This window comes from Perca flavescens, chromosome 17, assembly GCF_004354835.1.
Source record: "Perca flavescens isolate YP-PL-M2 chromosome 17, PFLA_1.0, whole genome shotgun sequence".
NCBI lineage: Eukaryota > Metazoa > Chordata > Actinopteri > Perciformes > Percidae > Perca > Perca flavescens.
The window spans coordinates 4,786,727-4,809,816 of record NC_041347.1 but is presented as its reverse complement, the minus strand read 5'-3'; the positions used below and the strand labels follow the sequence as shown (position 1 = coordinate 4,809,816).

The 23,090-nt window shown below is 38.9% G+C and overlaps 1 protein-coding gene and 1 long non-coding RNA gene across 2 annotated transcripts; one reads left to right on the top strand and one right to left on the bottom strand.

Annotated features, from left to right (window-relative positions):
- Positions 1–4,257: 4,257 nt before the first annotated feature.
- On the bottom strand, positions 4,258–19,223 carry ogfrl1 (opioid growth factor receptor-like 1). Its single transcript, XM_028603684.1, has 7 exons — positions 18,934–19,223; positions 17,435–17,521; positions 12,389–12,467; positions 12,013–12,091; positions 9,050–9,116; positions 7,306–7,451; positions 4,258–5,085 (listed from the first exon to the last, which is right to left on the bottom strand). Exons 1-7 carry the CDS (start codon positions 19,111–19,113, stop codon positions 4,551–4,553), a joined length of 1,173 nt encoding a protein of 390 aa, XP_028459485.1. The 5' UTR covers positions 19,114–19,223; the 3' UTR covers positions 4,258–4,550.
- On the top strand, positions 13,400–14,117 carry LOC114572190 (uncharacterized). Its single transcript, XR_003694741.1, has 3 exons — positions 13,400–13,598; positions 13,846–13,910; positions 14,033–14,117. It is a non-coding gene; the product is annotated as an uncharacterized LOC114572190 (long non-coding RNA).
- Positions 19,224–23,090: the final 3,867 nt, after the last annotated feature.

Sequence of the window (23,090 nt, the reverse complement as noted above, 5' to 3'; positions counted from 1 at the left end):
TAATACTCATACTATAATGCGAACAATAATGTAAATATCAAAATGCTGTACAAAAACCAGGATGTACAGGAAATCAGTTGGGAACGACAGCATACAGATAAACAAAAAATACAAAAAAGGCACTTAAGAATATTTTACACACACACACACACACACACACACACACACACACACACACACACACACACACACACACACACACACACACACACACACACACACACACACACACACACAAATTCAGAGACTTGAGCCCATGTTGTCACACAATTCACCTGAAAAGTTATTTTTACAATTGTATCAGATACACTTGGCTAATGATAAACAAGGCCTTATCCTACAGGAAGAACAGCTGACAGGAAGTCAGGAAGGAGTGTTTAAATCCCCGATCCTATGCATCACTGTTGTCTTACACCTCGCATGGCTTATTTTTTTATTTCACAGATATCTGTCTATTGCAACCAAGAACTCAAATGTCTGCTTGAAATGATTCCTAGAATTGAACAAAGTTGCACAAAGTTGCCCTAACACTGCCGAGTCCCTATTGGACGGCTTAATACACACTCCCTGACGCTAATATTGGCCTTCCATTTAACACTAAACACAAACGGGGTGATGCTGTCAACCTCGGATTCAGCATGTTGAGGGTGATGATATGTTTTTTTAACAACATCTCAGAGGTGAGTCTCAAATCTGCTTCACTTCCTTAAGCAGCTGCTAACTCTAAAGAAAATTATAATTCAGTGTAGCGTTCGACGTGTTAATTAAGTGACTCCTGCAGACTCATTAAAGTACAGCTCTAGGGGACTTTTTTTGTTAAGTTATGTAATGTTATGTTAAAAATCTGACAAACATATCTGCAGCTGCACAAACGTACCACTAGAAGCTTTTAACTGTCGTATTCAATAGGGCTGGGTCCCTAACGACGATACCTTTTAGGCAGCGACCGAATTGCCTCCTTAGTGTAGAGTATCAAAAAAATGCCTCGTCATTCAACACCAAATTTCAATACCGGAGGAGTAAAACTCATCAGTCAGTGAGCCAATAAGCAAGCAGCATGCCTACCAAGATCTAATATTGCTTGTGATTGGCTGTCTAACGTTACGTCGTAGAGACACAGGAAAAACTCTCCGTTACGCACAGAGACGGGGCTCACGTCTGTGTTGTGTTTTGAGAGGCTTGACTACAGTGTGTATCACATAATGTAAAGGAGCTTAACATTTTTGGAATTTTTGCATCGCAATGTGTAGGGATCGAGCAATTATCGGCCTGGCCGATTATCGACTACATCTCTGTAAGCTGTCTGTTGCAAGGGCTGTTATTTTCATTTTTACTGTAAATGCATATCTGTTCGAAAAATCCCTTAGTAATGTGAAATGTAATTTCTTTTTGTCAAAATGGATTTGATAAAAATTGGTATAAAAAAAAAAAAAAGTTATTCACGTTATTGGTACCGGTACCAATTCTTTTTGAATGATACCCAGCCCTAGCATTGACAGGGATAAAGTAAACAGCATCACCACCCACTGTGTGTAGCCTGGTTGAAAACAAATGAACTGCCAAATTATTGCAAGGTTAGACAATATGAGAACAGTGTTCATGACACGGAAAGTTCCTGACCGTCTGTAGATTATATAGATCCGTCTCTAAATCATGGAGAATCCTACAGCGCTTTCAATGGGAAGACACATATTGTCAAAAAAGTGCAACACACCACACATCTGTTAGATCACAATACAGTCCATCACAGTCCACATCCAATCGCCTTGTTTAGTTAATATAGAGGGCTTTTAGGTGACACAACACTGTTTTTTGCACTGGCAATAACAGCTGAATAAAGCACGGTTTTGTGCTGATTTTTCACTACCAATTCACCATTTCACTTCTGATACACGTCAGTGCGTTGGCTATGTAACCACAGTAGGGCTGTCACCTTTTTATTTGAAATTTTAACTACCATACAAAGTAGGAATAGACCGATCATCGGCCCTGGCCATTTTTTTGGCAGTGTGCAGATTATCTGTATCAGCGTTTTATTTGCCTGATAACCGATAAAGTTAATTCATTAAAAAGCAATATTTAGGCTCGGCTACAGCTCTGTCTGTCCCTTTGCTTCAGTTTCACTCACCACTGAGTCTGACTTAATGTCCCACCCACAACACTATCTGACTCTCTGTTACTGGGGATTATGTTGAAAGTTTCTAATCTATTAAATAATTGCTTAAAGCGTTTCAACCAATTTTGTGTTGGAGTTTGTAACATTCCAAAATTTTAATTTAAATCTTAAAGATTTTCATTTTTCACTGTATATGCATATCGGTTCCAAATATCTAACTGCGTGTCAATCACTGCTCATGCACACACATTCATTCTCCCTTGTGGGGGGAGGGGCTTAGGAGACCATTTGGGCTTTAGTGGAAAGGGGCAAGGGACTGAGAAGTTGTTAATGTTCAAATCTTTTGGCTAAGTCCTGGATCTTTGCAATCCTACCTACAGCAGCTTTAAACACTCTAAACAATTAGTTGCAGTAAAAGGAATTTGCATTAACTGTCACTTTGACAGCCTTAGTTCAAATTTCTATGTTTTAGCTCTTATTTACTAAAAACTGAGTGAAGAGACGGTTTACTGTGTCAGAGTAGCCCTCCGTTTGAAAAAGATCTTTTTATCAACACTGCTCCCCCTGCCTTGAAACAGCCTATTGTGACCTATTGGTACTGATTTTATATATATATATATATATATATATATATATATATATATATATATATATATATATATATATATATATATATATATATATATATATATACATACATACACATACATACACACACACACACACACATACATACATACACACCTTCAACCTGTACACACTTGCAGAGCAGATAAATATTAAGTTGTGCCTAAGAGTGAAGATTTCAAGTCAATGTACTGAGTAGTTTAAAAGTATTGCTATGACTATTTAGCTCACCTCTGCCCTTTTTCACTCTTTTGTGTCCCTTATGTCCTTTTCACAGGATTTGAAATAAAAAAAGAAGAAGAATTCTCCCTGAACTCCCTCTTCACATATTTTTCACTTCACAGCACCTGTACAAAGAGCTCAGTCCAGTTTTTTTTTCTCCTTTTTTCAGTGGAGCTCCAGCTACAATATTTGAGGAGTAGATGGGACTTTTGTTCCCCAAAACCATTGCAAGACCAACATGCCCATCAGCACCTTTGGTCCTAAAAATGGTCTTCAGTATCAGTAACCACATCTGTCCTCTGCCACAGCTCCACACCAAAACATTCATTAAGGCAATTTTCCATCTAAGGGGTGTCAAACTCATTTTAGTTCATGGGCCAAATACTGCCAATTTGATCTCAAGTGGGCCAGACCAGTAAACCACTCCAGAAACATCAGAAACTTTATCTGCCACAAAGTTTCTTGTCAGTTTGATGTTGGCAAGTTGCTTCTGCTACAACAGCGTTCTAAAGCCACTGTAGTGAAAAAACAGGAAAAGAACTTCTCTGAACTTAAAGTGGTACATTTGGAATTGGAATGAATTACTTCTCTGCAATTTTCACACTTTGCAAAGTCATCCAGTGGACCTGATTGGACCCTTTGGCGGGCCGGTTCTGGCTACGAGCCGTAAGTTTGACACCCCTGGTCTAAGTGGTTTTCGTAATAATAGCCCTGATGAGCAAAAAGCCTTGCAACGCACGACACGCTTGGGTCTAGTGGTTTAGATGGTTTTGGGATTTGGTCCAAGGCGAGTTTGTTTAGCTTGGCTCAGCATGTGACCTCCCACCTCCGCAAACACCCCGTCCCATATTCAGTACATTTAAAAACACTTTTATCAGCCAAGAAATAACATCATAGATGTTTATGGTAAGCCCTTAACCTGAATTGATTCTAATGACACATTTGTCAGACTCTATGAATGTGTTTTACTATTACTATTACTTGACTAGGAATGTAACGATGCATCGTAAAGCAGTTAAAAAAAAATATAAATGAAAGAAGATTACAACCAGTTGGGATATAAAATTAATTGCGATGCAACTTTTAAACGGCCTAGGGCGTGATCTACTTTTAAATCCACTTAGTTAATTTATTTGAAGAGATCTTTTTTTCTATTTATTTAGTTATTTTGATGGTGGGATTTGTTTTAGAAATCCAATTATTCATTTTGTAGTACATTTTTGTAATTTAAGATAAAATTCAATTTCAGTTGCACTTTTGATAAGAGGACACATCTGTTGTATTTGCACAGTTTATAGAAATAAAGGAATATGTTTCAGTCATTTAAAAAAAAAAAAAAAAAAAAAAAAAAAAAAAAACCCGGAGAAAATCGCATCGTCAACGTAAAGTCGTGAGTTGAATCGTGAGTTGAATCGTTACATCCCTAGTCTTGCCCCTAAGCTTCAGAAGCGTCCAGAAGCTTCGTAACTCTGCTAAGAATAAAGTTCCTGGTAACAATGATTTTCGTTTGACTTTACAACTGCACCGATTGCCAGAAAGCAGAAAACAATCAAAGCCCCATCCCCTACAAAGGAACAATCTCATTTTACTTGTTCCTCTCTCCTCTCCCTCCCGCCATCATCAGCGCTCCCTCCAGTCCAGCCGTATTCGAAGCGAGTCCTGTGCGGCCCTTTGGCGCTCCTGCAGCCAGGTCTGGGCACAGCATGGCATCATGGGAAGACACAATAACCCCGCTACTTGCAGATGGGGAGCTGGTGCTCTCCTCCCCCCTCCTGTGTTGCTCTGGTGTTGGAGCAGGTGCTCTGATCCCACTACTCCCAGCGCCTACGCTACCTCCGGCACCGACACCCCCTACTCGCCGTTTGGGCGGCGGGCCCCAGAGGAAGGCGTGGGCAGGCCTGTAGTGCTGGCGGGCGTAGCGGAGCAGGCGTCTGCGCGTGGCCGGCAGGCGGATGGTGTAGACAAAGTACTCAAGGACGCTGTGCTGCATGTTGGGAAGGGTGTTGCGGCACAGCGACTCCTCCAGGAACAGACGGACCAGCGGGGCCTTGAAGGCCTCGTAGCCCAGCTCGCCCAGGGACTTCAGGATGCGGGTGATGCGCAGGTAGTTGTGCTGGGACCTTTGAAGACAACAAAGCCGGAGATGAAAATGTTTTACTATGACTTGTCAATCCACCTGTGCGTGTGCTCATTTTCAATTTGCACATAAAAAAACTGAGTGGAAAATGCCATAGTTTCGAAAAAGCTTTTTTTAATGCATGTCGAAAAATGACACTAATATGTCTCTAAACAAAAATCAAATAAATATTGTACTAGAAGTCACTATATATTCCTGAAATGGATATGAAATAGCCATGTGAAAGCTCCCAGTACATCATTTATCAAAGACTGGTTGTTCACCCTGTCCACAGCAGTGAGCGTATCTTTATAATGGAGCTGACTGAAGTTAACCGCTAACGGAGCTAATCGTTGCTAGCCGAGCCTTCAATTCTCCGTGCCTGTATCCATTAACTGCAATTTATGGACTCAAACCAAAATCAAACCCGTAATTGTATTAAATTGGCTGTAAAAGAGAGTTGTTTGAATGACAGAAATCTGCTCAGATGAGATCTTAATGAATGCAACAGGACATGTTCAAAACAGCATGTTTAGGATCCCCAAAACACAGATTACACCACTTCAAACAAGAAGATCTCAACTTTGGAGCAAAATTGAAATTTTGGGAGTCAAACATAATTTTCTGCATTTAGTTATTTAGTTCTGGTGAATGTTTCTGCAACAATTTGTGTCTTTACGGCATTAATTTATGGTGCAAATGTCTTTATGTAAAGGAAATTATAATAGGTTTAGCCTAATCATTGTTGGCATGATTTCATAAATCATGTTTTAATGTGAAAACATACATGTGAGAGATATGAAAGGAGGGAAGACATGCAGGCAAACCGTCACAGGTCAGATTCGAACCCTGGACCTTCTGCGTCGAGGATTATTAATTAATTAATTAATTAATTAATTATCTGTGGATGGCTAGCTAAGGGACCAATAGCCCAGTACTCCTGCCATCAGTGGGGATTTATATTTGCTAATAAAATGTTGGATACATGTTAAGACTTTTTAATTTTTTTTTAAACTTTCAAAAATTAACAAAAATTGTGAGGCCCTCCTGCATTGACTCTGAGGACCCCCTAGGGGTCCAGGACCCCTAGGACCCGCTGTTGAAGATCCCTGGGTTAATGTAATGTAGTCACGGTTTTCAAAAAAAAGAAATTCATAAACCTTCGTTTGACTAGTTTATTACAGAATGCGCCACCCACCACCACAAGTCAATTCCCAACCTATGGGAAACACTGAGGAGCCATCTAGAAACCACAGTGTACCAGATGCAAAAGCTGTTGCGCACATTTGATGGGACATTAAAAGCAAGAGAAGGGAATACAATCGTATTGAGCAGCTGCTTAATGGTGTAGAAATTGTTGGTTTTCATTAGGTTTGGGTAATGGCGACAATTAGTATCAGATGCTAAGGTTTTTGAGGTGGTTTCTGACTTGAGGAGGTTATAGTAGTAGCGCTGAAAAAAAAAAAAAAAAACATACTTGTATTAAAAGTGCACACCCTAATGTGTGACATTCAGGTGGTTCTTTGGTAAGAAAACTAGAATAAATGACTACTCTCAGGCCATGAAACCTTCGGGAAAGAAAAAGAAAACACCCTTTAAAAGGATCCTTTAACCATCTGTTTGTTGACTGAAAACATCTTGTTTCACATTTGGCCGCCTTGCTAAAGGGCAAAAAAGCAGCAAGTGGCAACCGAGCCATAAGTACACAAATTCTGGCTAGTGTGTGTGTGTGTGTGTGTGTGTGTGTGTGTGTGTGTGTGTGTGTTAGGGCTGAACGATTAATCGTTTTCAAATCAAAATCAGGACTTAAAAGAATGCGTTTGGTTAAAGCCGCAATTAAACAAATGTGCAATATTTAGTTGAATGTTTGGTGTAACATTATGTATTTCTCTTTTTACTGTTATATTTATGTTTTTTTATAAGAGAAATGCTGGAATAATGTTAGATATCACTTGGAACACTGGTGATATCACGCTGGAAATTTGTTTCTCGCATAAAGATATGGAGCAGTTTTGATGGTGTCTCATGTTATAATGTTTCACAACAAGTTTTATCTGTTACACAGACAATATTGAACTTCAAACTTAAAAAAAATAATAATCGCAACTCGAATCTATCGCAATATCTGGCAGAAAAATCGCAATTAGACAATAAATCGTACAGCTCTTGTGTGTGTGTGTGCGTGTGCGTGTGCGTGTGCGTGTGTGTGTGTGTGTACGCTCACTCATTTAGGTGCTGGAAACGCTCCTGCCAGTTGGGAGCCCGGGCAACATTACCACTCTTATCCAGCAGTTTGATGCCGTAGAAGTCCAACATCAGGGAATAGGCCGCCAGGAATCTGCGCTTAGCTTCCCGAGTGCTTTGGAATTCCTGACGGGATCAAACACAGCAGATCAGAGGGACACCACCTTTCTGTTTGCCATTAACATTAGAGCTGTAACAATTCCAGATTAAAAAGGTACAATATGTAACATTTCTGCATTAAAATGTCTAAAAACAACCATACCTATGTTATATATTTTTTTGAGTTGTGTAGTTACACTATCCCAAATGTTTCCACCAAATGTCAAACTCAGAGAAATCTGTTATTTTATTTTCAGACATGGGACATTTCCTTTAGACGCCTGTCAGTGGCGTCATATAACCTTTCACCCTCTAGTTACTCGTAACTTCCGTCAAAACACTGGCACCCAGATGATATGTTCAAGTCTAATTGTAAATCATATAATGTCACAGAAAAAGATATTCAACCGTAATACTGCTTTTTCTGCCACAAAGCATCATTTTGTGATTGATTACATGTCACTTTGCAACACGGTAATACAGCAGAGATCTTATTTATTGATAAATATCAATATCGATCCAGCTTAAGGTTACTACAATGTGCTGGTTGACAAGTAGCAAACGTTAATGCTAATGCTTGGTGGATAACATTACAACATTGTTCAACACGATCAAAAAGTTTAGTAGTATGATTGTTTTGACCAACAACACACCTGGGACATGTAGCAATAACTAGTTACCGTTAGCCCCTAGCCAGCCACTATCATTACAGCAATCCGTACCCGGCCAGCACTTAACTGCAGTGCCGGGTGGTTACGACGCTAACGGCAGTTTAATAAAGCGTCGGGAAACAGGCCATATCAGAGCCAGGCATCTGAGTCAGACCGTCCATCCACAACGTTAGCTACGTCTCCGTTAGCGCTACCAGTGTTCGTGCCAATGCAGCTATTTTATTAGAATGACATGAATAAACGTTACGTGAATAAACTTGAATGGGTACACTCGTCCGTGAACAGATGCATTCTAACCAGCGATGGTGTTTAACAATAAAAACTACAACTCCCATAATTCCACACAACTTCCCAATGTCATCAAAAGTCTGTGTTTACAATCCATTGTTTTGGATGAGAGACCCCTAGCGGCAGAAAGTTACATATTGTACGTTTAAGAAAATATTTATTTATTCATTAATTGTTTAAACAAATTAAAGTTTTGAGTGAATCCCAGGTCTTTTGGTTCTATCATGTGACCCAGATTATGTAATAACACAAATACACAGCCTATGAAGTAAACTATGCCTCTTTATTATCATAACAATACATATAACAAATACATGTGGGACACAAACATTCCAGTGGTTTAGCATTCTCAAAGTAGGCATAATAATGTTTTGGCCCATTTGAGTGACTTGTGTAATTGCTTCATACAGGGAATGCACCAATGTTCTTAAGTGTAAAAATATCCCTCATGTTTTCAATTTATTGCTTGAATGGAAGATGTACTCTATCACTCAACCACGGCGAACACTTGCAATCAGGAAGTACAAAAACAAATCAGGCAGCAGGCCACTCTCGGGTCTATATGTAAATTGTAATTTCCCCACTGGGGATCAATAAACAGTATAAATTTGTACAAATATATGTATATAATAATATGTATATATTATGTGTACTTGTGTGTCTTACTTTGATCTCGTCCTGAGTCAGTTCATGTGCGTAGAAGTTGAGCCCTTGTTCTCTTAACGGAAACAGCCTGCCACAAAGACAAGGAATAACACAAGATCAAATGAAAATGATGAAAACACACAAGTGTTCTTAACCGTTTTCTACTGTTGTCAGCGTAAAATAGAAAGTTAGTACTACTATTTTACAGGTCCACTACTGTATGACCAGAGTTTAAAATTAGCACTATCTACCAGCCAAATGCTGGTAAAATATGCAAGAGGTTGGTATATTTTCTCCACTCACAAGCCAAAAAAACAGGACCTACCTAAAAATATAATCATAATAAAATAAATAATAATACAATAATATATAATTAAAAGTAACACTGTGTACTGTAAGTAATGTAATAATATATATTTAAAATAATTGTGTACGTAGTAAAACAATACAAACGGGGCAAAAAAATGCGTTTTCAGTTTAGCCTTTTACCAGTCGGCTGAAATTTCATGCTTTTTGGCCAAACGACGTACCCAAATTAAAAGTGGTACAGCTCCCATATACTTTGACTCTCTAAAGTGTGCCTGGTATCATTGGAAAGGAAACAATCTGTAGTTTCTTTTGCAAGTGTCAGGGTGATTCTAGGCCTTACTGACACAGAGTTACAGAGGCTAGAATGGAGGATTTTTATTTCCGTCCAAGTCATACATCTGTAAACTGACTAAGATACACTGCTGTGAACACATCTGGTGAGATACAGACCATAACCACATGTATCAGCTTACTACAGAAAAAGAAATGAAGTCAAAAGACTCAAAACTTGATTTTATAAGAATATCTTTCTACAGATATGTCTGTGCGTTTTTGTTTTGTGCCATTTTGGAGACTCCAAAAGGGACATTGGTTACCAAGACTGCATACTGAGTTTCCAAGGCTTATAACTTGAGAACCCCTTTGCCTAGAAATAATCTTGGTATCTAATGAAAGCTAACACTCTGGGGTATGTATTTGGATTTTATGCCAGTCATTTACCCACAGCATTACATAAGCATAACCACACAAAACACATATTTTCTTCCATTCCGCCTAAGAGATTTTGATAAAAGAGGGCAAACAAAGTGCACTGGCGAGGTTTTTTATATAGAAATATTAGAACATTGCAAAACTGAACTGTGCAAAATACAAAAACACACAAAAACTATTTTCATGAACGTGGACCTACTACTGGCTGAAACAGCGGTTGATCAAAACGGGGTTGGTCCAAATCAAATAAAGAGACAGCTTACAAGCTGTCAGTCTGTGTCTCCCGGGAACCTATTGGCTCATGGGTGTTGTTTGATTCGTAAGACCTTGCTGAATAAAGGTGACACCCACAAGTAGCGTTACACGTCTCGTATGAGAAGTGAGATTGCACAAAAATGTCCGACAGTGACTATTGTTTACCGTTTTTATGTTGTAATTCGGTCATGAACTTCAAGATTGTGAGACGAACAGCTAGTTTTTGGATAACAGCTTGGATATTATATTTTCCTTGGACTCTTGGTGACTTATGAAAACAATTTTTTTGGGACTATTTCACAGAAGTGGATAAAGCAAGGACTACGAAGTTATGTAAACACACACATGTAAGCATTGTCGTTTTAAGTGTTAACAATTAGATTTACAGTTTTATAACTGCTATGAATCATATTATGCTTTGTGAGTGGCATTAATTGAATCCTGACAGTCTAAGCTTTCAACCAATGTGCTGCATGACCATATATTTTGAAGATTTAATGCATCAAAGTTACAACGAAGTTCATGCAGCCGCCATTTTGAGCGTGAGTGTACCGTTCACGGGTCAGTGACATTGAAGAGGTTAGAAATATCTTAAGCCCCCCCTCCCTTGACTACAAGTGGTTTGGCCCACTGCCTGCTTTCCCAATTCCCCCTCTACACCATGCTCTACACACACAGTGGGAGAGAGCAAAGTTTGAATCACTGCAGTAGGGTTAAGGTAGGTTAGGGTTAGTAGGAGACTTGCCGTTCTTGACTTGTCGCACAACAGTGTGACGTCATGGGAGCACCGTAACTATGTATACTCGCGCGTTCTCCTGAACAGAGGGGTCGCTAATGAGGAAAGGCTACCGACTTTGCTATTTCTACAAACTAGAAGAATAAGAAAAAGGTAAACAATGGCCGAACTGGCAGCAGCATTGATGTCAATGTTTCGATTCGATGACATATTTCATTGGATCAAGCCTTTCATTCACCATAAAAGAACTCATCTTAACCCAGTAAGTTTACAATCACTCTTAGAGTCCTGGCATCTGGTTGCCCTTGAGCTCGTCCATGCTTCCTGTTTCCGCTTTGTCATGCGCCGCTGAAAAAAATAGAGTGGTGAGCGACCTCTGGTCGCACTTTAAATCCTGGCGCGCCAGCGAGATCTATGTCGTTTTGATGTCACAGGTCGGGAATGGCGACTGGTTCTCATTCTCCATAAACAACATAAAATCAAGGAGAGGGTTAACTTTTCCTGCAACAGATTTCCCACCATGGTCAGAAAGCACAGGGAGACACTTTGTTTCTCCCACTATGCCTCTAGAGTCGCTACTTGTTCGGAAGCTAAGCACTGTCACTCTATCACTTCTCCCTTGCTCTACCACACACTCCCCTACACATACACACATGCTGGCTCGATGCACACACAAACGCACAAGTATAAACATCAGGCCACTTACGTAGGCTATGGCAAAAGCTCTGCGTGGAACCTCCGCACAACCATAAATCACACTTAGGATGTATTCCAATTCTACAACATTTTACATTCAAGAAGTAAAGCTTATGAAATCCTCACTTTATTTCTAGTGACATTTATGTAACAACTGGACAGTCAGTTACTGTGGTTTTATACCATGCAATTAATAATCCAGTCACTTCAGAGGAGTTTGTGCAATTACATTTAAGGTAAATGGAAATGAAAATAGACAGATGAAATCTGGTCTCACCACTGAATGTAGGTGTGATTGTGCTCCAGTTTGTCATAGTCGCCTCTCCACTTAGTCAGAATCTCCTCTATATAGATACCTGAGAAGAGACAGGGGTTTATTAGCTGCTGTGTGTGTGTGTGTGTGTGTGTGTGTGTGTGTGTGTGTGTGTGTGTGTGTGTGTGTGTGTGTGTGTGTGTGTGTGTGTGTGTGTGTGTGTGTAAGTAAACGTATTCAAACATTGGATCAGTTCACTAATCTGCTGGTTTTTCCCAGTTAAACATGACCTTTAGCCAAATAAAAGTCACTAAGCCCAAAGCCAACATTTCTTCTCTCCACAGTGGCATGAGATCTGTGTGCAGTGTGTGTGAGTGGGTGTGTATATGTATGATCTCACCATCAGGTACTAGAGGGATCTTGTTCAGGTAGAAGCGCAGGTTACGATACTCGTTGGGTTGCCGGGACTTTCTATAGTTCTACAAACACACAGAACCAAGAGATCACACTGGGTGTCAACAATATAGAGGAAGCACCTTTGCATTGTGTATCTACGAAGAGGATTAGGCTACATGTGAAAAACACTGCATGAAAAGTGGGATTTTGTACACTGCAATTTACAGCCAACAGAAGTTTTACCCCATGTGACATTTTTCTAAAAAGGTATTAACTTAATTTTAAGAAAATCTCTTAAAATAGATCAGACTCAGTATAGCCTAATTGTAGACTCTTCAATGTTTAGCTTGAATTGATTTATTTAATGAAAGTATGCTAGATTAATTACTTTGTATGTCATTAGTAATGACTAATGTTATGTAAAAAAGATACACAAAATAATTTATTTCAACAATTAGTTTTAATCAGGCTTTGCCACAAAGGTAAAATGTGCATTCTATGATTCATTCACAGTCTCCTTGAGCTCAACCACTGAGCATAGTGCATAGTGACATGACTACAGTGGCCTTTCTTTGGTCTTGCTCATCCAACATTGTCTGGTGGAATGGAGACAGAGGCTCCACTGTACAGTTTTTTTTAAGAACTGTCTTTCTGCTGACACCAAAACACTGTGCTTCACATAAAGCATATCAGCTTTGTCATTGCATGACAAGGTCCCAACCATTTGTCTTCTTAAAATACTGGCAAATTCAGCACCATATTCACATGTCCATGGCATATGAAGCCGTTGGCTCTGCTGAAATGACCTCATAATCTAGACTTCAATTGTCCTATTATTAAACTTTCCCAGTATTCCATTAAAACTCACTGTAATTCACCTCCACACTAGTGTGTGCGCTGTTCGCGCCCTGCTGGTTAATCTCCCCCTCTTTCTCTTTCTCTATCACTCTGCCCCGCCTCCTACCCCCGCAGTCACTGCTTTGATTTGAAAAATAGCGGTGGGAGATTGCGGGAGATGAGTCAGAGAGTTAGAGCAAAAACTTCCGAAATATGGGAGTATTTCATGCCAACTGGTAAAAGAGCTGTCTGTACACTCTGTCAGACTTCACTTGGAATCACACAGGAGTTGTTCAAGATGTACGGAGCGTTTTTTTTTATCCTCCATATCACCTTTGGGCTCCATAAAGATGCGCTCACAGAAAAGGAAAGGCAACGTAAGTATATGATTACTAATGAAACGGCGAGCTAGTCTGTACTGTTTATTCTTGAGAAGTACAATGACTGTATTTGGATGTTAAACAGGCTACTTATAGACTTGGCAGTAATGTTTTAAACCCCACCAAGTTTAAAACGTGAGCAGCACAGAGCTGTGTGCCTGGCTGCTTTCAGCACCATTCATTACAGAGCTTAGCGGGTGAGTTGCTTTATAAAAGTGTATTTTTTTTATCTTGCAATTTACAGAAAGCAGTACGCCGTCTTCACAACTCGGAGACAAACTGTAGCAGGCGCTACGAACCGGAGCAAGGGTAAGATTTAAAGAATATGCTTTCATTGAATGAACTTCATTAATTCTTCTGTATAAGGACATAGATACGTTAATAGATACCGATCTTAACCGTACTTTTCTTTTTCTTTTCATTTTTTACAGACCAACCTTGCCTCATAACGAGGCTGTGACCTATATTTGCTCGGAGTTGTCTGCAAGTCCAGATTTACATGACGCGGATAATGACGCCATTGTGTGCAAGTAATTTTTACTTTTTCATCTTTCCTTGTTTAATTTTACTGTGACTTATATATTTTTTTTTTTTTTTTAATTCATACCACTCTCGTTTAATTGTTTTCCAGCTGTCCGTAAGACATATTACGAGACAGCATGCAGGAGCTTCAGCTAGAAACAACCAGATCTGATCTGATCATCGCGGGCTGTGAAGAGTTCAGCTCGGAGTCGGTTGAGAAGAAAAGAGGGTAAGATTAGATCCGTTTTTGGTCAATGTGAATATTTTTCTGGTGCATTCATAGGTGTGTTGTGTCCTTAAGCAGTATATCACGCAGTACTGACTGTCTTTATTGATTGATTTTACAGCTGCTGGAAGCGAGACAGAGTGTGCTGGCTGCGGGTGAGGTGAGCATTTGGAAGTGCGCCACCATAGACATACAGGACAACGAAATGGACCGAATTCAGACAGAATACTGCCGGTTACCTACAGCTCCGAGGCGGCCGCGGGTTAGGGGCTGACGGTGCTGCTTCTCGTGAGCGTGGGATATTTGTTGTGTGTGCTGTGTGTCTCCTATGCTTTGTACATAGTTTTTTTTCTGATTGCGTTTGTGTTTTATGTGAATAAATGAATTTTAAATGAATAAACAACACGTTCCTGGCAAATCATTTTAATTAGGATAACCTTGACATGAATATACAACATAGCATACAGTACAGGCCAAAAGTTTGGACACACCTTCTCATTCAATGTGTTTCTTTATTTTCATGACTATTTACATTGTAGATTCTCACTGAAGGCATCACAACTATGAATGAACACATGTGAAATTATGTACTTAACAAAAAAGTGTGAAATAACTGAAAACATGTCTTATATTTTAGATTCCTCAAAGCCACCCTTTGCCTTTTTTGATAACTCTGCAAACCCTTGGTGTTCTCTCAATGAGCTTCATGAGGTAGTCACCTGAAATGGTTTTCACTTCACAGGTGTGCTTTGTCAGGGTTAATTAGTGGAATTTTTTCCCTTATTAATAAAAAAGCAAAGGGTGGCTACTTTAAAGAATCCAAAATATGAGACATGTTTTCACTTATTTCACACTTTTTTGTTAAGTACATAATTTAACATGTGTTCATTCATAGTTGTGATGACTTCAGTGAGAATTTACAATGTAAATAGTCATGAAAATAAAAAGGAAACGCATTGAATGAGAAAGTGTGTCCAAACTTTTGGCCTGTACTGTATATGAAATAAATATATATAATACATAAATATATATATTAGGGGTAACCCCGAATAGTTGAAGATTCGATGCATCGATATGCGGAGCCTGATTCAACCACCAATCTCACAGTCAGATCTTCGCGGGTGTTATTATGAAACGAGGATCATACCATTTTGGCAATATGGGGGTGCTCAATGTCTAATTTCACACAGAACTACTGGTTTTGTACGGTTATATTAAGTTATATACAGCCTTTAATTATGTTAATGCTGTAAAAAAAAAAACGTGAAAAGAAAGAAAGAAAAGTTCAATAAATATTATTTACGTGTGTGTGTGTGTGTGTGTGTGTGTGTGTGTGTGTGTGTGTGTGTGTGTAAATCCAACCACCCCTGTGAAAGATTTAAGTTTCACTTTCCCTGATCCGCAACAGACGAGGAGCAGATTAACGTTACTTAACAATGTCTGGAAAAAGAAAATTTAAAGTGTGGATGCACTTTCAAATGGTAAAAGATGATCCAAAAAAAGTAAAATGCAAGTTGTGCCAACAGCTCAGGTCCTACCACTCGTCACCAACAAACATGGCTTTCCACTTAAAACGGGTAAGTTTATTACCAATAAAGACATTTAACTTTTTCATATATAATGGCGCTTTTAATTTACGAATAGCAATATCATATGTTAGGACTTAAAATATGTTAGTCTTTTTTTCTAGACCCACCCACAGTATCAGACAGCAGTTCATCTAGTAGTAGTAGTAGTAGTAGTAGTACCGGAGCTGCGCCAAAAATAACTCAAAGAAAGCTAGATTTGAGACCGCCATTGCCCGAGAAAAGGAAAAGAGAAATCCCGGACAAAATTGCAGTTTATTTCGCTTCACAATGAGGCCAGTGAATGTTGTGGACGATGTTTATATATATATATATATATATATATATATATATATATATATATATATATAAAAATATATAAATAAAAAAATAACATTTTATTATTATAATAATAATGGCCTAGGTTGACCAATAGCCTAACCCATGACAGACCTGTTAACCAATCACGAGAGATTTTTCTTGTTTAAAAGTAGTGGTTTCAGCCAATAGCGAGTGAGGAAATTCCAGTTAAGCCAGACGTTCTCTGGCTAGGCGCCTATTCATATTCTAATTAGATCCATTAACACCTCCGCGGGGGCTCTCCACATACGTCACGGTTCGTTTCCGACAATATGTGGCACAGACAAAAACGTGACGTTTGCAGCCTGTAAGTTGTCGATAACTGGATTTCCGGGCGTTTACGGGGACGGAAATCCCACTTTTCATGCAGGGAAATGTATTTGGGTTCTGAGTTAAAAGTCAAAATTCTGAGAAAAAAAAAGTCAGAATTCTGTTTTTTTTTTTTTTTTTTTTTTTTAAGTCAGAATTCTTGGATTGGTGTGCCACCTGGATCGTGGTTGCAACTGCTGCCGTGGTCCTGCTCTACGCCCTGCACTGTTACTATTATTACTTTGAGTCATAGTTCTTTTATCCTTTTGGTACTATAATTGCCACTGCCACTGTTCATCATACCAACTGCTATAATTATTATGAATCATATTTCTCCATATGTGTATATCTGTATCTGTGTCTCAGTATTTCTGTATATCTGTATCAGTGTCTCTGTGTCCCAACTGGCAGTGGCAGATGGTCGCCCACCAAGAGTCAGTGTCTGTCATACTGTTGTGCATATAAAAAGGAAGTTTTTGCTTGCCACAGTTCCACCAAATGCTTGCTCTTGGGGTGAATTGTTGGGTCTTTGTAAATTATAGTGTGTGGTCTGGACCTACTCCATCTGTAGAGTGTCCTGAGATAACTCCTGTTTGACACTAAATAAAATGTAATTGAAATTCTGACTTTAACCCTTTTTAGGGATATGAAGCATTTCAAGATACTCCAACAATTTACATCACAATAAGCAAGCATACCAATGTAGGCACTGGCAGACCTATGGTGGATCTATTGCAGAGTTCAAAGGGTTAAACTCAGAACTCAAATACATTTTACACATGTGGCCCTGTGTGTGTGTGTGTGTGTGTGTGTGTGTGTGTGTGTGTGTGTGTGTGTGTGTGTGTACGTACCGGGTAGCTATGCCGGTATTTGTAGAGGTCCCTGGCAGCGTAGAAACTCCTCTTCATCTTTGGAACAGACTCTGGAGATTCTGTCAGCTGAGAGAAGGAAGGAGAGAAAGAAAAGAAAAAGGAAAAAAGAGACTCAGTTCAAATGCAGATCTGAAACCAAAACATCCCGTATATTTAACATCGACCATTCAGCTGAATGAAAAGCACTGACTTTGCTTTTGAAGTCGAGGGCTGTCACCATCCATTTCTTTCTTTCTTTTGCGAAGGAGGACAATTCACATCAGCGCTGCTGTGCAGTCACTACAGAAGGATGCTAGGAACTAGATCTGATTCCCAAATTAAATCTGGGTCATGCTAACTGCCACTGGTCACAAAGGCTTGCAGTGTTACACTGGGCCTAATCCTGTTATATCTAACTATATCCATCTATATCATATACTTGGCAGTCTATTAACTAGGGGTGGGACGATATGCTTTTGCCCCGATTCGATTCTTTCACAATACATGAGTGCATATTCAATTTGTTTGCGACTGTAGAAGTATTGCGATTCGATAGTATTATAGTATAAGAATGCACATCACATGTCAGTCAGTCAGTCTGAAATGTATTGCACTTGTAAAGTACATAACATGGGTTTTCTGCTTTCGCTTTGTTTTGCTGGAAACCGATATGATGTAAATATAGAATATAGCAGTAGCATATAGACAGAAAATATTTAGATGAATCATTGGTAAAAAAAATAAATAAAAAATGTCCCACCCCTACTTTTAACGGTACCAAAACTCAGTTATTATTGGTTCAAATCTTCAATCAATACTTACGACAATAGCCATGTACTGTACTGTGTGACGTTTCCTTTTTACAGCCATGTTTTTGGCTTTTGTGATTTTAGCAATAGTGGGAATAACCAACTATCTTTGATAATTAAGTTAAAAAAAAGTATGTGTACAGTAGGTAGTCAAAAATACCTAGTTGGAGATGTCATCATCATCCCATTGTACTGTTGGCATACAGCATCATACAGTAGGCTATATAAAATAAAATGGAATACTTTTTCAAATTCGTTAAAATTATAACCCACCTTGCAACAATCTGTCAATTCATCGCAAATTTGACAACAACCTTTCAGTTGGTTAACTGCTCGTTGCCACCCATCACCTGTAGTGTATATCTTGGCAAAAGTGGCAGTAACAGTGTAGTGCTGCTTGGTGGATTACATGCCGCAATGTAAGTAAAGTTCACCTCGTGTGAGTGCATATCTCTGCATATAACCAAGCAGGTTGCATAAAATTGACATATTTTTGAATGACGTTTGGCGATAGTTGTATGCTCGCCTCATCAGGACAGCAGCATAGGGTTAGTGTCGCGGCTATAATCGTTTGCCCTTTCGGTGTCCTGGCCTTGTCAATAATGTACGCTGCCGGTGGCACACACGTTACGGCACTGTGTCGCGATTCTGCCCCCCATATTGTGTCACTACAAAAAACCTTCACTGTACCTGCGGGGACGTATCTCCGGCGGAGCGGTCGCTCTCCGCCGGGCTGACAGAGTCGGAGATGCCGCTGTCATCTTCAGCCGCCGCCGGTTCATCGCTCTCGGAGTCCGACCCCCACGTCGAGTCGCATTCCTCAACGGTGCTCGGCTCCTTGAAACGCCAGCTGCCCAACAGATTTCCCATTTAAAAAACATGCAACACCTGCTCTCTTCTATTGTCCTCTTCTTTGCACAAAATACTACATAATCTTGTCCACAACCTCGTATTTCTGTTTGAAGCGCGCTGGGCTCACATTGCCCTCATAGCGAAGCTTTTAAATGGCAGAAAAAGGGGAAATTCCAGATCAGGAACGATGATGCGTGTTTCTGTATGAGGGGTGATTAGTGCCACAAAGCAGTTGGAGGAGGTCTTAAAGCTACAAACCATGAATTCTGAACTAAAGTAAGTAGACTATGGCTGCTACAAATATCAACTCCAATTCAATTCAATGTTATTTATAGTATCAAATCATAACAAGAGTTATCTCAAGACACTTTACAGACAAGGCATAGGTCTAGACCACACTCTATACACACTATATTTTACAAAGACCCAACAATTCCAACAATTTCCCCAAGAGCAAACATTTAGTGCAACAAATGAACTGTTATTTGACAGTGATTGTGTATAACCATGATCAACTAACTAAATAAACAAACAGTTTATTGTTACAGCCATATCTTAGATTGATTATTAACATTAAAGCTATAGTGCAACAACAGTTCTGTTGTCATTACTTAGAATTCCTCATGGGGGAGAGAGAAATTACTATGGCTTTAAACAGCTTGCTATCATCACTAAATGCAGCCATGTTTCGTAGTGACTGACTCCAAAGCAGCTGATGTTGGTGTCTTTTTGTCTCAATTGCATTTACACTTTGATATTGTTCAGCACCATTCCATCATTTTTGGCCAAGCTAGTTAAAGCTCATCAGCCATACAGTATGACTGTGGGATTTGAACTTCAGATGTTTTTCACAGTAGATAAAATGTATTCATGTAGGCTTATATCATAATTCACAATCATAGTTTTGCTTTCCAAGAATTAATGTATAGCCTGAGTATTGTTAAATTGGGACACTTTGAAAATTTGAATTCTGGAACATTTTCCAAATGTCTAAAATCCAAATATGATACTTTTCTATAAACCTTACCTTTCCTTACTAAAACATGCAAAAGAAAAAATTAAGAATAATTCAACTCAAAATCAATGGTTCCATCTCAAACAAAATATGTCTTTAAACCACTTTTTTACAGGCGCTACTGGCAAAATGGGACACCTTCATTGTCAAAATGGGACACCTTATATTATGATACAAAAGACCGAGACTTTGAAGAAGAGGAGCAATTTCAACATTTAATGTCTTCAAATAACACACATAGCCTAATAAAATACAACAGCAAAAGTAAAGCATCTCTATAACATATTTTATCCATATTTTTCCTTACTCTTGCTTCTATTTTCTTGTCTTTCCCTGTTCCCTTCCCTTGGATTTAGGTGTTTTAAACTATTCTTATTTATTTAAGAATTTATAATTTTTTTTTTACAATATTATACATCTCAGAAGGCGCTGATACTATTTGTAACCTGTTATATAGTCCACAATGTTGCTGACAGATCCCTTGCTTCTCCCCATCTTGTTGCTTTGTGGCATTAATTACTCCCTATACTGAGTCTCAGTAACAGCAGCATCAGGACCATGAGGAGGTTAAGCGCCTCCTCCCTAACATTATCAATGTCACTCCAGGAACAAAGACAAAATGTGAAGGTTCTCGTTTTGAACACTCCATACAATGTTTTAAATTTACATTATGGTTTCAACTGAACAGAGGTGTCTTATCGCTCAATTCAATTTACTTACAATATTATATTGATTGAGGCTATGTGTAAACATATTCCTTACATACAGGGTGATTTAATTGAATAGTTTGTATAAAGAAATGGGGATTCCCCACTATAATGACATTGGTTCGGTTCAACACTTGCGCCTGTTCCCTTTTTGCTAAAGAAGCACTATTGGCTACTTCTTTAATTATTTTGTTAGAAAATATCCTGCAAATGCATAGTTCATTTGCCTTTACATTGTCATTCCAAATTGGGACTTTCCATGAAAGTTTTGTGGTAAGTTGAAATGAAATGGGTCGGTCATTGTGCGAATTTGGCAAATCACGAAACAAGAACCAATTGTAACACAAATCCACGCAGGAAGTGGGGCTGGATTGGGAATACCCTGAGGAAACCACCCTCCAACACTACCAGGTCTTCCTCGGCTTCCACTTCATCACATTCTGCCTCAGTGGCTAATAGGGTGTTTGTGTCACATTGGTTAGACGCCTGCCGCTGCTCGACTAAGTGCACTAACTAAGCTGGGCGTGCAGTGGCTAACGGCTCCACTCGTTTGACTGCTAAAGCTACATGCTAAAATGCTAAACCGTGCTGGAAAACTGTGCCTCCCTGATAGCCTCAGTGAGTAATCCTGATAGCTGCGTTAGCACTGTAGACCGCGTTAGCCAGGTAAGCTAGCCGCTGCTTCCCCGACTCTATCATCTTCACGGCTGCGTATGTCCTCACACAGCTCGCATCTTCATGGGTGTATTAGCTCTTAGACTAAAGTGCTATCTATGTGGACTATAGACTGAATATTTACAGTCTATGGTTTTAGTCTATCGTGTGAACTGGAGCATGTGAAGGCATCGCGCCAACGTTATTCAGTGGACACCTCACTAGGATGTCCCAGAGGCGCGCCTGCAATTACATGTTACTGCCAAAGATGCCGCTAGAAACCACCTAACTCAGATCTTACCGACAATTACTTTAAATTGGCCTTAATTGTAATATTAATATTAGTATTAGTGCCTGTAGTGGAATGTAACTAAGTACATTAACTCAAGTAGCCTACTGCACTTAAGTACAATTTTGAGGTACTTTAGTATTTGCATTTTACGCTATTATACTTTATGCAACTACATTTCAGAGGGAAAAAGTGTTCTCTTTACTCCATTTATTAGGCAGTGACTACAAGTTAATTTCCATATTATCCATGATATGTTTATAAAAAACTCCACTAAATTAATCTGAGAGCTTTAGTTACTAGTTACTTTACAAATGAAGATTTTTGCACACTTAACACATGTAGTTTATAAAGTATTATGTTTTATCATAAATTAAACTAAAAGATAAGCCTATAAGCACAGCTGAAATGATTAGCACTTTAAATACATTTTCCTGATGATACTGACTTGCAGAGCAAATCTCAAATTTGCCGGAAGTTCGTCAGGGTTTACCCAGGCTACCTTGTTTGTAGTATAGAAATAGTGATTTCTTTTTAATTTTGGATGCCCCAACAACTAGCTTTATAAGCTAATTAGCGGTTTGCAATAAAACTGGTCACATTCTTAGCATGAAAACATATCCCAGAGAACGGTTGACTCGTTAACCATGTGTTTTTGCCGGAATTGTATAATATAATTCTTTCTGTGACATTGTATGATTTACAATCATCTATTTATACAGCTAACGTTACTGGTGAACTTATTCGTGGGTTAGTCCAGTGCTGTTAACCGGGGTCAAAACAAAGTTAAAAATAACTAGAGGGGTAACCTTAAAGGTTATATAATGCCACATACAGGCATTGTAGTAAGGTTAAACAAATTGAAATGTATCAAAAAATAAGGTCCCTGCTGTATTACTGTGTGGTAAGAAGTAAATAATACAAATTTCTCTGGGTTTGAAAATTCTTTTCTGTGACATTGGAAACATTTGAGATAGTGTAAGTAACAACTCAACAAATGTTTATAACATAAACAAAAAGTCGATTTCTCTGGGTTTTAGACATTTTAATGCAGAAATGTTTTAACATATAGTCGTTTTTAGACATTTTAATGCAGAAATGTTACATATTGTACCTTTAACATTACGTAAAATTAATGCAGGACTTTTACTTGTACTTTTACTTGCAGTATTTTTACAGTGTGGTGTTAGTACTTTTACTTAATTAAAGGATCTGAATACTTCTTCCACCACTGCCTGTGTTTCTAAGTAAACTTTGACTGGATTATGGCCACAAGTTACAAGCAACTTTTCTGCAAATGATATTAGTATCGACCTTCAAAAGCATATAT

Coding starts and splice junctions, on each gene's coding strand:
- ogfrl1 (XM_028603684.1), bottom strand. CDS start 19,113: ATGGGAAATCTGTTGGGCAGCTGGCGTTTCAAGGAGCCGAGCACCGTT. Junction 17,522..18,933: donor CCGGAGATACGTCCCCGCAG/GTACAGTGAAGG, acceptor TCCTTCTCTCAG/CTGACAGAATCTCCAGAGTC. Junction 12,468..17,434: donor AATACCGGCATAGCTACCCG/GTACGTACACAC, acceptor GTGTGTTTGTAG/AACTATAGAAAGTCCCGGCA.